At 42.2% G+C, this 13,596-nt stretch overlaps 1 protein-coding gene across 1 annotated transcript in view; it reads right to left on the bottom strand.

Annotated features, from left to right (window-relative positions):
* The window catches only part of SHISA9 (shisa family member 9), a gene marked incomplete at its 5' end in the record, with an annotated part of 166,353 nt that overhangs the window by 145,340 nt on the left and 7,417 nt on the right, over positions 1-13,596 (bottom strand). The window contains one exon of the mRNA XM_081337965.1: positions 4,982-5,109. Within this exon, the coding sequence (XP_081194091.1) occupies positions 4,982-5,109 (128 nt within the window). The remainder of the gene's footprint in view (positions 1-4,981; positions 5,110-13,596) is intronic.

The following is a 13,596-nucleotide window of genomic DNA, read 5'->3' as shown; positions in this document are numbered from 1 at the left end:
AGAAGAAGAAGAAGAAGAAGAAGAAGAAGACAGACGGACAGACAGACAGGCTGTGGGATCCTTGGTGCTCTCTGAGCTTGGTTATTTTCTTTCAGACATTTCATTACCAAACTAGGTAATATCATCATTACTAGAAGGGTTATAGAGAAGGAGAAAGGAAGGAGGAGGAGAAGGAGCAGAATTGTGGGGTCCTTGGTGCTCTCTGAGCTTGGTTGTTTTCTTGCGGAGGTTTCATTACTAGATAACATAAACAATACTAGATCAAACTAGATAGTATCATCAATGCTAGTGCGTTCTTATCCCATTCTTATTCCCACTTTCTTCTAACCAGACATCATCACATGAAACGCAAAGGTGTTGGAGAAGAAGAAGTTCCCTCAAGGTCCTAGCTATAAACTCATTGGGCTGCCACCCATCAAATTCCTATTGCGAGGTGTAGTTGAAGAGGGGCGAGAGGCAAAGACAGCTAAAACTAAGTCATCAATGTTCTTGGATTCAAATAAAACAATTCTCGGAAGATCCTCTTTTCCCCACCCCCCTCCCCATCTCTCTTCCCATACACAGCTAGGGAGAACTTCAACAGCATCTTTCTCTCTTTGTAAAAAAGACAATTAAGAAAGAAGCCAAAGGGAAAGGTCAGGGCCATAAAAATGCCATCTGTCTGAATGAAGATGTTCATGGAATATCTTACTGGCCTTTGCTAGACCCATCAACATTGGCATTCAAAGAGGAAAGGGCAGAAGAGAAAGCAAATTTTGAATCCCTTTCTGTTTTTAGAACCAGGGACAACCCTTTTATGCTTAAGTGGCCCACAGCCTTTGGTCCACACCGTAGGCATTTCATACCCATGAAGAGCAAGTGTCATCGTCAAAATCCATGTGCCTTTTTTGCCATCAGCCCCCTGTTGAAATACTAGGTGGAAAGATGTTCCTGCACTTTGGGGTTTTATGCCTAGAGGAGAGACAATCGGATTTTGCTCGTTCCTTCAAAGGAGAGAAGAGTTTTGCAGAGAAGCAGAGAGTGTGAGACTAGGCTGAAGCTGCCGCGGCTAAAGTTGAAGGAGGAGGCACGTAAAGCAAGGTGGAATGAAAGGCAGCAAGCTTGTCAAAAAGATTCACAGCCCTTTCGCTTTTGGGAAGTGGAGACCGATGCTAAATTGGGTCCTGATCCAGAGCTCGCCAATGAAAGCATTGTTTCTTTTGTTTATTTATTAAACTCCTACATCACCCATCTCATTCTGCAAAGCAACTCTGGACAATTAAAATCACAAATATATATATACATACATATATACATATATACATATATATATATATATATATATATATATATATATATATATATATATATATATATATATATATATATATATATATATATATGGGACGCGGTGGCTCAGTGGGTTAGGACACTGAGCTTGTCGATCAGAAGGTCGGCAGTTTGGCGGGTCGAATCCCGAGTGCCGCGTAACAGAGTGAGCTCCTGTTACTCATCCCAGCTTCTGCCAACCTAGCAGTTCGAAAGCACGTAAAAATGCAAGTAGAAAAATAGGGACCGCTACGGTGGGAAGGTAACAGCGTTCCGTGCACCTTTGGCGTCTAGTCATGCCGGCCACATGACCACGGAGACGTCCTCGGACAAGCGCTGGCTCTTCGGCTTTGAAACGGAGATGAGCACCGGCCCCTAGAGTCGGAAACGACTAGCACGCATGTGCGGGGGAACCTTTACCTTTACATATATATATATATATATATATATATATATATATATATATATATATATATATATGAAGATAAGAGATAAGAAGAAGCCCAAAGCAAGATCGGGTCGGCGGTTAATTCACCAGCCACGTCCAATATTGAGCACCCCCATCAAGACCCCAGGCTAACTGGCAGAGGCAGGTTTTAATGCTCTTCCAGGAGATCAAAGCAGTGGTGGGATTCAAATAGGGGAACCACCGGTTCCCTGTGCGGACGCCACTTGGTCTGGGCCTGGGCAACAAAAGAAATAGCTACCGGTTCTGCCAAAGTGGTGCGAACCGGCTGAATCCCACCACTGGGTCAAAGGGATGGGGGCAGACCTCACCCTAGGCTGAGAGATATTCCAAAGAATTGGGAAGGGTCACAGTAAAAAAATCCCCCCTTTTTAAACCCCACCACCCAAAACTCTTTGAACAGCTGAGCCCATAACGTTCACCCAATATGATAGGATCGGTTAGTATTGAAGTATCTTTGAGATTATGCCCCATATTGTTGTGACTCAGGGCCAGCCGGTGGGTCCGGCACCCGGCTCAGAGGTATCGGATGACTCAGATGAGGGGGAGGAGGTGTGTGTGGGTGACGAACCGGCTGATGATGGCTTGCAGGCTTGGCAGAGCTCCCAGCCGGGGACCTCCTCTCAGCTGCGTGAGCCCGATAGTGCGGAGGATGATGACCCACAGCTGGCCCTGTTCAAGGACGCCCGACGCAGGAGGCAGTCGAGCAGGACTAAGCAGAAAAAGGCTGCGGGTCTCCTCGGGAGGAGGCACAGGGAGACCACGCCCTGAGCTCTCTATAAAAGGAGTGTTTGGGGAGGGGCTGGTTGCTGAAAGCAACTTTTCCGCTTGAGAAGACAAGCTCTTGTGTTTTTGCGTAATTAAATCTTGGCAGATGCCTTTTAGCCTTGGAAGCTCTCCAGTCTCTTCTTCCTAAATAGGGGTTTGCCTTTACAAGGCCAGAAGAGGGCTGGTTCAGAACACATATGCCAAACCTTGACTCACAACAGTACATTTAGTGAATGCTCAAAGTTACGACAGGACTGGAAAAAGTGACTTACAACCATTGCAGCAGCCCTGCGGTCACGTGATCAAATTTCAGATTTATGACAGTCACAGCGTCCCGAGATCATGTGATCTTCTTTTGTGGACCTTCTGTCCAGCCAAGTCAATGGGGGAAGCCAGGATCACTTCACAGCTGTGTTGCTAAGTTAACAACTGCAGGGTGTTCACTGAACAACGGTGGCAAGAAAAGTCATAAAACGGGGCCCAACTCACTTAGCGGATGTTTCACTTAGCAACATAAATGTTGGGCTCAATTGTGGTCGCACATCGAGCGCTCCCTGTACTGTGTGAACATCCCAAAATGGGTTAATTCCAGAAATTAATTCCTCAAACAGATTCCATAAAAAGTGTCTAAGCACCTTTCCAACCAATATCAGCAAATCTGGTGTTGGTTCTTACAGCTTCAACGTGCATTTCCCGTCATTCGTATTTTAATCAACACACAGTTATTTTCGGCTTCTTAAGTTCAAGTTGGATTCATCTAATTCACACAAATGAGATCCCATTCATGTCACCCAATTTGCTTCTTCCAACACCTCCAAAAAGCAACAGCCAAAAAACAACTACGTACGCATCAATTAAAAGTGGCTGCCTTAAAATACTCCACTTTTCAAAGACCGGCAACGTTCTTTCTTCGTGAAGAGGGAGACAAATCCATTTAAAAAACAAAACACTTCTCCAGACAAGGCAGCATGGATAAAAAAGATGATCGAGAAACAATGCCTGCTTAACAACAGCAACAAAAAAACAACAACTCATTTCTAGGAGGTCATCAGGGACTGATGAAGAATTGCTCAAACAAGCAATTCAATGCAGAGGTTCTAATTTTGAAAACTGCATTGAAAAGATAAACATGGAGCAGTAACTTCTGCTACATATATATATATATATACATATATATATATATCAAAACTTCCTGCATTGATTTATTGGTTATTTTTACTGACAAAGGTTTCATGGCTAACCGTTGACAATCATCTAGCACTGAGATCTCACTCAAAGCAGTAGCTTTAATCTAAATATTTACCCTGATTCCCCAGTAGGTTTTGCACTGGGTTTAGCAGTAGCATATATTGCTAATGAAGTGGGAAAAACACAATTCTGACAAAGCGGGAATGTTCTTCCAAATTCCCATCCCACTCTGTTTTCCCTTGCTGGAAACCTTTTCCAAAATAATTTATTAATATGCCAGAGATTCAAATATATATATTTATATCAGCCACGACACCAAAAAACCTTAATTGAAATACAATGGAGAACACAACTGATACACCACAAATACGACGCATTATTGAGTTTACTGTTGTCACCAAGACCTGGTTACAATCCTTGGGATTTGGGCTACCAGAAAATTCCCGTTTTGAGGAAAATCTGTGGCAATCTTTTATAGCAAATCCAGCACACTGAAAATTAAGTTCCCACTGAGGTGTGCTACATCCAAGATAACATATGTTTGGTTGGGATGCCTAAAAGGTTTTCCCCCTCTCTGGTCTTGAAGTGAGTTCTGATTGAAATACTTGAAAAAGCAACTCAACTACCCTCCTAACGGGTCTAGCGATAAGATGCTTATGTGAAACCACCAGCAATAAAGACGTTTTGCTTCTCATCCAAGAAGTTTCTTCGGCTCTGACTGGATGGTGGGGGAATGGAAGGATTTATAGTCCTTGCAGACAGCTGGCCATTTGCATTCTTTTAGAGGGTTGTTGAGGCCACTTGGAGGTTTATCTGTGTCGTCAGGATCACCTGAGAGGTGCAAATGGGTGATCTATCTATTTCCAGTCTACAACACAGTCCTTTCAGCAGCTCCAAGAAAGTTCCACACCTACTCAGGTGACCCTGAAGACACAGATGAACCTACAGGTGGCCTCAACGACTCTCTAAAAGAATGCAAATGACCAGCTGTCTGCAAGGACTAAAGAAGCTTCTTCGAAGAGAAGCGAAAAGTCTTCAAAGAAAAACAAGAAAGTCCAGTTGCCTCGTGAAAAAGCGCCTTTGGGACAACTATGACCTGGATGGCTGAGAATCCCCATAGACACCAGCAATTAAATCAGTATTTGACCAATTCTTAGTGCTGGATTTAGCAAGGCAAGACAAAGTCTGTCTCTCACAGGCATTAGGGACGCCAAGGTCACCAAGAGAAACACCCAAAACTGTCACACTTACGTAAGTTGTTAGCAGGTGCCCTTGTCTCCATGTTCTCGTAATGCTGCATGTGAACCACAATATTGAGATCGGTTTCCATGTGATCCATCGTGCAGCCAGTGTCTGGTCGCATCGCATCTGCCAGAGCTCTGAGGGGTTGTGAAAAGAGAGGAGAATTAAATTCACGGGCTTCACAACTCTTGTGTCATGGTTCCAATAGATGAGACCAGTAGAAATAAGAACACTAAGGCAACAGAGCCTTGGTGGAGCAGCTGCCTGCAATTAGTGCAGGTTCACATCCCACCAGGCTCAAGGTTGACTCAGCCTTCCATCCTTCCGAGGTAGGTAAAATGAGGACCCAGATTGTTGGGGGCAATAAGCTGACTTTGTAATAATGCCGCTTGGGAGGGGTGTGAAAGCCCTAATAAGCAGGCATATACATAGAATGAAGGCTACTGCTAAGCTTGTAAGCCGCCCTGAGTCTTCGGAGAAGGGCGGGATATAAATGGAATTAAAATAAAATAAATAAATAAATAAACTGCTTTCCTCAAAAAACACATTTAATGGCTACATAGTATCGGCATGAATAAAGGTGAAACCAAGACTGAAAGTTCCCCCTCCCAAGGTTACAAAGTAAAACATTGAACTTCCCACCCCCATTTAAACTACCTTGGCGGGCTTTCTAACAGAAGCTTCAGCCCGTCAAAACTTAGGTAACTTGACCTTGGTTCCCACGGAACAGTTATTGTTATATCTAAACTAAGAGAATGCATCTCCTTCCTCCCATCACTGTGGCAACCAAAAACAAAGTGAAGATGGCTGCAGCCAAATTCATTTGAAGCTTAACGTCTTGTTCCAGATGCAAATCACGCACAATCTAAATCCAGGCATGGAGAAAACCATTCTACACCCAGCATAATTTCTGGATTGGGATATAGAGAGGATGTTTTCCGTGAATTTTTTCCAAGAAAGAAATTATTCTACTGGAGCAATACTACGGGTAGTCCTCAACTTACCACGATTCATATTATTGACCGCTCAAAGTTACAAAGTCACTGGGAAAAGTGACTTACAACTAGTACAGATAATCCTCGTGTTGCAGCAGTTCATTTAGCGGCCGTTCATATAATAGCTTTGCTTGATTTCCCCTTCTACCAATAAATTTCTCTTTTGCCAACCTTAAGTTAATACAGTTCTTATTTAAATAATTGATGCTCTTCTTGTTTACTGCTTGTCCTCCAGTCCCAAACGGGGGGGGGGGACTTGAGTTGAGAACATCTCCTGTTGAGTTTTTGCAGTAGTGCTTGGTCCTCCACTTACAACAGGTGGTTACAACAGGGACCAGAAGATCAGCAGCTTGTTAAGTCAGTTACACCTGACTTTACAATCTGTTTTGTTCAGAGAATCATTGCAATTGTTAAGGGGACCATGCGGTCGAGAAGCCAATTGTTATTGATTGTTTTTTAAATACTAACCCGGACAACACGGTGTTTACCAAATATTAAGGTGTATGTTAAAAATCAGTAAGACATAATTTTTATTTTTATTTTATTTTTTTTAAAAAAGAGGAGCATCAAACCGCTGCAGAGAGGATTGTGCCATAAAGGAGATGAACATAAAACATATAATTGCTGGAATTGGGTATGTGTAGTTTAATGAAGAGAAGGATGAGAGGGGACAGGATGGCAGTGTTCCAGTATCTCAGGGGCTGCCCCAAAGAAGAGGGAGTCAAGCTATTCTCCAAAGTGCCTGAAGGCAGGACAAGAAGCAACGTATGAAAACTAGTCAAGGAGAGAAGCAACCTAGAACTAAGGAGAAACTTCCTGACAGTTAGAACAATTAACCAGTGGAACAACCTGCCTCCGGAAGCGGAGAATGCTCCAACACTGGAGGTTTTTAAGAAGAGACTGGACAGCCATTTGTCTGAAATGGTATAGGGTTTCCTGCCTGAGCAGGGGGTTGGACTAGATAACCTCCAAGGTCCCTTCCAACTTATTATTATTATTATTATTATTATTATTATTATTATTATTATTATTATTATTATTATTGTTGTTGTTGTTGTTGTTGTTGTTGTTGTTGTTGTTGTTGTTAAAAAAAACACAAACCTGAGCAACTTTGTAACTGAAGAAGTGAACAAACACTCTTATTCTCCAAAAACAATCAGCTGTTTCCTTTACTTTTAACAGAGCTATCAAAAGCAAATCATGTGACATTAGGATGAAAAGAGAAGTAGGAATGGAATAAAAAGCAGTTTTCTCTCTCCCCGGCTTTCGCCTCAGTGCTGGCCAGAGAATCTTTCTTTAAAACAAATTGCTCCGTATCGTGGCAAATTTGGGGCTTTGGAGCTGAAGGCATTTGAATCCCAGAATTCTAGAACTGAACGTCTAGAAAAAAAGAAGAGGGATGGAATAGGCTGCTTTGAAAGAATCCTGGACCGGTTCCTTGAATATTCAGATCCCTTAAAGGAAAACGAGAAAAGGATAAGCGTGCCCTGATCCAAAAAGAAAAAGAAGGGAGGAAAAAAAAGAAAGGAAAATCTTAAAGGAAAAACTGTTCTGTACCAGCCTGCTACCGGCCCTGCAGAAAAGGCAGGGACAACACCTTTTACAAGAAGGCAAGAGGCTGGAATTAAGCCTGCCAAATTTATGGATACAAAAACAAACGGAACAAGACACGAACCAAGAAACAGGAGCTTTTCAAGCGGTTGCCTTCAGCCAACCAGCCCTCCCACGCATTCCCCTTTTATACAGTTCAGGGCGTGGCTTCTCTCTGCCTCCTTCCGAGGTGCCCCATTGCCTTCCTCTGTTTACTCCTGATTGACTACCTCCTGCGTCGGGCATCCTTGAACAGGGCCAGCTGTGGGTCATCTTCATCCACGCTGTCAGGCTCACACAGCTGGGTCTCCATCGTGACCAGATGGGAGGGGCCTGGCTGAGGGCTCTCATCAGCAAGCTCTCCAACCCCCTCAGCAAGCTCTTCAACACACCCCTCCTCCTCTGAGTCGTCCGACCCAACTGCCGAACCCACAGGCTGACCCTGAATCACAACAAAGACTCAGGATAAGTTGAGGGGCTGAGAAAGTTGAAGCAGCAGCAACAGATCAAGAAAGCTGGAGTGTTGGCCTACATAACGGAGAAAAATCAGAGAACTGGCCAAAGCTTCAAAGAGCTGAGCAACTGAGCGCCTAAGAGGGAAATATTATGATACTGTGATCTGCAGTACTGGGCAAAGCCTAAATCCTGGAAAATAAAAATCACACACACATGCAAACACCTGCCTGCAAAGAAGCAGTCAATTACCCCAGCTTTTTTTGGACACATGAAGAAGAAAGAAAGGAAGTTGGCAAAAGCTAGTTATAAATATGTGAAAATGCTGGAGAGAGCAACCTGTTTGGCAGGAGAATGTTGAAGTGCAAGAATGATCCAAATCTTATTTTCAAATGGGAACAAAATAAATAAAGGGCACCTCTATTTGCAGAAAAAGGGACGCGGTGGCTCAGTGGGTTAGGATGCTGAGCTTATCGATCAGAAGGTCGGCAGTTTGGCGGGTCGAATCCCGAGTGCCGCGTAGCAGAGTGAGCGCCTGTTACTCATCCCAGCTTCTGCCAACCTAGCAGTTCGAAAGCACGTGAAAAATGCAAGTAGAAAAATAGGGACCGCTCCGGTGGGAAGGTAACAGCGTTCCGTGCGCCTTTGGCATCTACTCATGCCGGCCACATGACCATGGAGACGTCCTCGGACAAGCGCTGGCTTGTCAGCTTTGAAACGGAGATGAGCACCGGCCCCTAGAGTCGGAAACGACTAGCACGCATGTGCGGGGGAACCTTTACCTTTACCTTTATTTGCAGAAATGCCTGCAGAGAACTTCCTTTGACTCTGTGCTGTATTAAAAAGCCAAGTAGGTGACATTAAGCCCATCCAGTTGTCTAGGTATAAAACTCATACCCAGCTCTTAAGTTTCCCCCTCCAACTTCTCATTCCCTTGGAGAGAAATTTCCAAAGCAAACTTACAGAGAAGGTTTGCAGAGAAGGGAAAAAAAAACCAAGGGACCTTTTTTGAGCAGATCCAGACTTTGGGAAGGTACTAGATCAGCTAACCCTAACCCTAACACATCCACTCCAATCTTTTTTTGGAAACCCAACTTCCGTCTCCATTAAGAAGCAGCATGAAGAAAAAGCATTAAATACCTTGAAGCACATAGTGAATCTATCATCTTGCCAATGTTCATAACAGAAGGCAAGCCACAGTAAGTCAAAATTCTGGCCAGATTATGATTTAAAAACATAAGTTGGTGGGATCCAATCTGAGTCGGTCACCAGGACCAAAGGATCTTGCTACACTATTGTGGGACAGATATATATGCCTTCATTCACATAAATTAATTCCTATGATTATGAGATTAAATTTGAACAGGTAGTGCTTATTCTAAGAAAAACATCCTTGGCATTCTAGATTTAATTGGTGTTTGAAAATGCAACAATTAAGTGGAAGAAGGAGGAGGAGAAAGAAAAGAAAGAAAAGAAAAGAAAGAAAGAAAGAAAGAAAGAAAGAAAGAAAGAGAAAGAAAGAAAGAAAGAAAGAAAGAAAGAAAGAGAAAGAAAGAAAGAAAGAAAGAAAGAAAGAAAGAAAGAAAGAAAGAAAGAAAGAAAGAGAAAGAAAGAAGAAAAAAGAAAGAAACAGAGAGCAAAAGAGAGAAAGAAAGAAAGAAAGAAAGAAGAAAGAAAAAGAAAGAAAGAAAGAAAGAAAGAAAGAAAGAAAGAAAGAAAGAGACAGAGAGAAAGAGACAGAGAGAAGAGAGAAGAAAGAAAGAAAGAAAGAAAGAAAGAAAGAAAGAAAGAAAGAAAGAAAGAAAGAAAGAAAGAAAGAAAGAAAGAAAGAAATGCAATCTGAGATTTCCTAGAATTGGGAATTTCTGCTTGTGCCTCTCCCAAATCATAGGAAAATGAGCAGCTACACAGAAAAAGAAGCTGAGCTAAATAGATATATACTGTATATATTTTTAAAAAAACACCAAGCAGTGTTCATGGCATGAATTATAGCTGAACTCCTCCAGTTTTCTCTGCCTTTTTGGATGGGAAAGCCTTCTGAATCCTCCTTGGCAGAATTCCCATGTTGGTGGAGATATTCCCACATGGCTAATGAGTAACACCAAATTCTTCTATCAGCAAAGTATTATGAGTGTATCACATTTTTCTTTGGGGTATATTTTGAATCATGCTTTAAAGCAGAAATGGGCAATCATCTGACTTGCAGGATCTAGGCTAGGTTCAGATTCTAAGTCAAGGAGGTTGATTCGACCAGGGTTTAATGAATAAACGACAAGGGCTGAATTCGGACCCCAGGCTAAGCCACAAGGAAGCAATCCTTATTTCGGTTTAGTATGTCGTTGGGTTCTCGGAAATCTTTTTCTATCTTCTTGCAGATGTTCTTACAGATGTTTCATCACCAGGGTTGGTAATGAGATGTCTGCAAGAAGGAAAGCCAGTCCAGAAAACACCAAGAACCCAACAATATAGATCACCCAGCTCTTTATTCTCCATTAGGGTGATGTATCAGCCTAATTTTCCAGCTGGGACTCAAATCCCTAACAATGCTTATCTTGAGGAACAGATTACAGCCACGTTTGGGAGAAAAGTTAAGGAGGAAAATGACACTGGGCAGATAGCCAGTGATTCTTGCAATTTTTAGGTCTTTAGTTATAAGACATTTTTGCTGAACTGTTGCATATCATGGAGATGTCACCATGGACCATAGCTCCTCTTGCCTCCTCACCTATTGGTCTGGTTTACTCCATACAATAAACCCTACACCAGTTGTTGCATTTATACAATACACCATGCCTATTGAAATGAACCTTATTATGGGCTGCTCTTCCAACCTGGGATGGTGGGGTGGCTCAGCAGTTAAGACACCCAGCTTGTTGATTGGAAAGCAGTCCAGGTTTGAAACCCAGGCGCCATGTGATGGGGTGAGCTCTTGTTCAAGGCCCAGCTGCTGCCAACCTTGCAGTTTGAAAGCATGCAAATGCGAGTAGATAAATAGGTATCACTTCGGTGGGAAGGTAACAGTGCTCCACGACATACATCATGCTGGCCACATGAACATGGAAATGTCTTCAGACAGTGCTGGATCAATGGCCTTGAAACAGAGATAAGTATTGCCCCCTACAGTCAGAAACAACTATCAGAATAACATTTGCAGGGATTCCTTTATCTTTTACCTTCCGACTTGTTAAGATGACATACAAGTTTAGCTAGCTTTTCAAGGATCTACAAGGCAGATCATCATGGTCATCCCTGACGAATCCTTATTTCAGCTTGAAGTCTATATTTTCACTACCTTCCACGTCATCAACACCCAATTTCACAAGTACTTTATTCCCTCCCCTCTCTTTTTTTTCATCTACATCTATCTAACATTCAGCCAATGCGATATGGCTTTAAAATATCTCAACTTTCAACCTAGCTCAAACATTTGACCTATGTTTTTATTCTTCTTTTATTCTTCTTCTGGAGAAAATAGCTGGGATCTTCCCTTATGAGAGTTTTAGACTCACTTAACTCATGATAGCTGGGTCTTTGTGACTTTGGGGCAATCATCAGGAGACTATGAGTTCTAGTCCCAGCCTAGGCACAAAGGTTGGCTGGGTGACTTTGGCCAATCACCAGGAAACGGTGCATTCTAGTCCCACCTTAGCCATGAAAGGCAGCTGGGTGAGTTTGGGTACAACTGTAAGTCCCTCTTTATAGGAGAAGAACAGATAGAGCCGGAGGGTGGGGTCAAGAGAGTAATCAGCCTAGAGTAATTATGTTCCCACAAATGGTCTAGATCCCATCCCTCTTGAACTCTGTTGATTCCTATCTAGCCCGTATTTAGTACTGACCATTAATTAACTAGATTCTTACGAGCAATAAATTAGCTAACTGGAACCTAATGTGTGGTCCTGATTCTTTGCATCATATACTCTCCGTATTCCAGGAAGGCAGCATCAGAAATCAGAGAAAAGGGGGGCTCTACAAGATATATGATCACTGACAAAATGCTCTTCCCCCCCATCCCACCCCCGAAGGATTTTGAGCACAGTAAAAACACCCTAGAATACATCTCCATGTACCAGTAACTATGGCATGAGCAGGTGCACCCCAACCGTTGGTACCAGCTGGCTGCTTGGAAACAGAACGTGGAATCACAACAGGGAAGAAAAATTGTGGTTGCAGCCCTTAACAAAAGCACAAATCCAAACAAAGCCTGAGAGTTCGCACACGGCATCCAGCAATCTCTGGAAGAAATCAAACCGTCTTCCAGAAAACAACTGTTTGCAGGAGAAGACTTTGAGAACCGATTTTGCCATGCTCTGCCCACAGCTTGGCTTCAAACAATTAAACGTCTTTACCCACAAGCAGAGGATCTGGTTTCTCCTGGCTGTGGCTGTGGCCTATGTTCTCCACTGCTTCCACTTGTGGGTAGCTCAACAATTTTCCACAGAGTATGCTGTCTGTGCTGTGTTCATTCCCCATGCTAGTGGTCAATCAAACCTTGTCTCTACTCATTGCCAGGGTTTGTACAGCACTCAACCATAAGCTTACGACCTAGATTTGAGATGCTGGCTAAAAATGGTTGGCTAGTTTATGTTTTATTGGTCATATGAATTCGGCACAAAGATAAGAGATTAAGATTCCTTTCCATCTTTCTGTTGTGTTCTGATTTAATACTAGTTAGTCATAGGCAGAGATAGAGATAGAGATAAATAGATAAAGAGAGAGAGAGAGAGAGAGAGAGAGAGAGAGAGAGAGAGAGAGAGAGGGGGGGGGGATGGATGGATGGATAGATAGATAGATAGATAGATAGATAGATAGATAGATAGATAGATGGATGGATGGATGGATGGATGGATGGATGGATGGATGGATGGATGGATGGATGGATGGATGGATAGATAGATAGATAGATAGATAGATAGATAGATAGATAGATAGATAGATAGATAGATAGATAGATAGATAGATAGATAGATAGATAGATAGATGATAGAGAAATAAATTGATGATAGAGATACTGTAGATAGATAGATAGATAGATAGATAGATAGATAGATAGATAGATAGATAGATAGATAGATGATAGATAGATAGATAGATAGATAGATAGATAGATAGATAGATAGATAGATAGATAGATAGATAGATAGATGATGGAGAAATAGATGATAGATACAGAGATACTGTAAGACAGTCAGACAGACAGACAAATAGATAGATATATTTCTCCTTGTAAAAGCTTTGGTTATTTTGTCCTCTAATACCTATTTTCTATTTTATCTATCTATCTATCTATCTATCTATCTATCTATCTATCTATCTATCTATCTATCCTCCATCTATAATCTGCCATCTATCATCTATCTATCATTTGTCATCAAGTCCAGAATTCACAAGCTCTCCGTTTCCAGTCTTGATACCTTAACCATTACACCAAGCTAGCTCTCCTATCTTTTCTATAATCCCCTTAAAATTCTATAGATTGTTTTCAGATTCTTTTTCTTCTTCACTAATGTTCTGTTGTATAAAGGTAAAGGTAAAGGTTCCCCCGCACATGTGTGCTAGTCGTTTCCGACTCTAGGGGCCGGTGCTCAT

This window comes from Vipera berus (assembly GCF_964194415.1).
Source record: "Vipera berus genome assembly, chromosome: 13".
In the NCBI taxonomy this organism is placed as follows: Eukaryota; Metazoa; Chordata; class Lepidosauria; order Squamata; family Viperidae; genus Vipera; species Vipera berus.
Note: the sequence above shows the minus strand (reverse complement) of the source record. Positions and strands in the feature narration are given on the sequence as shown.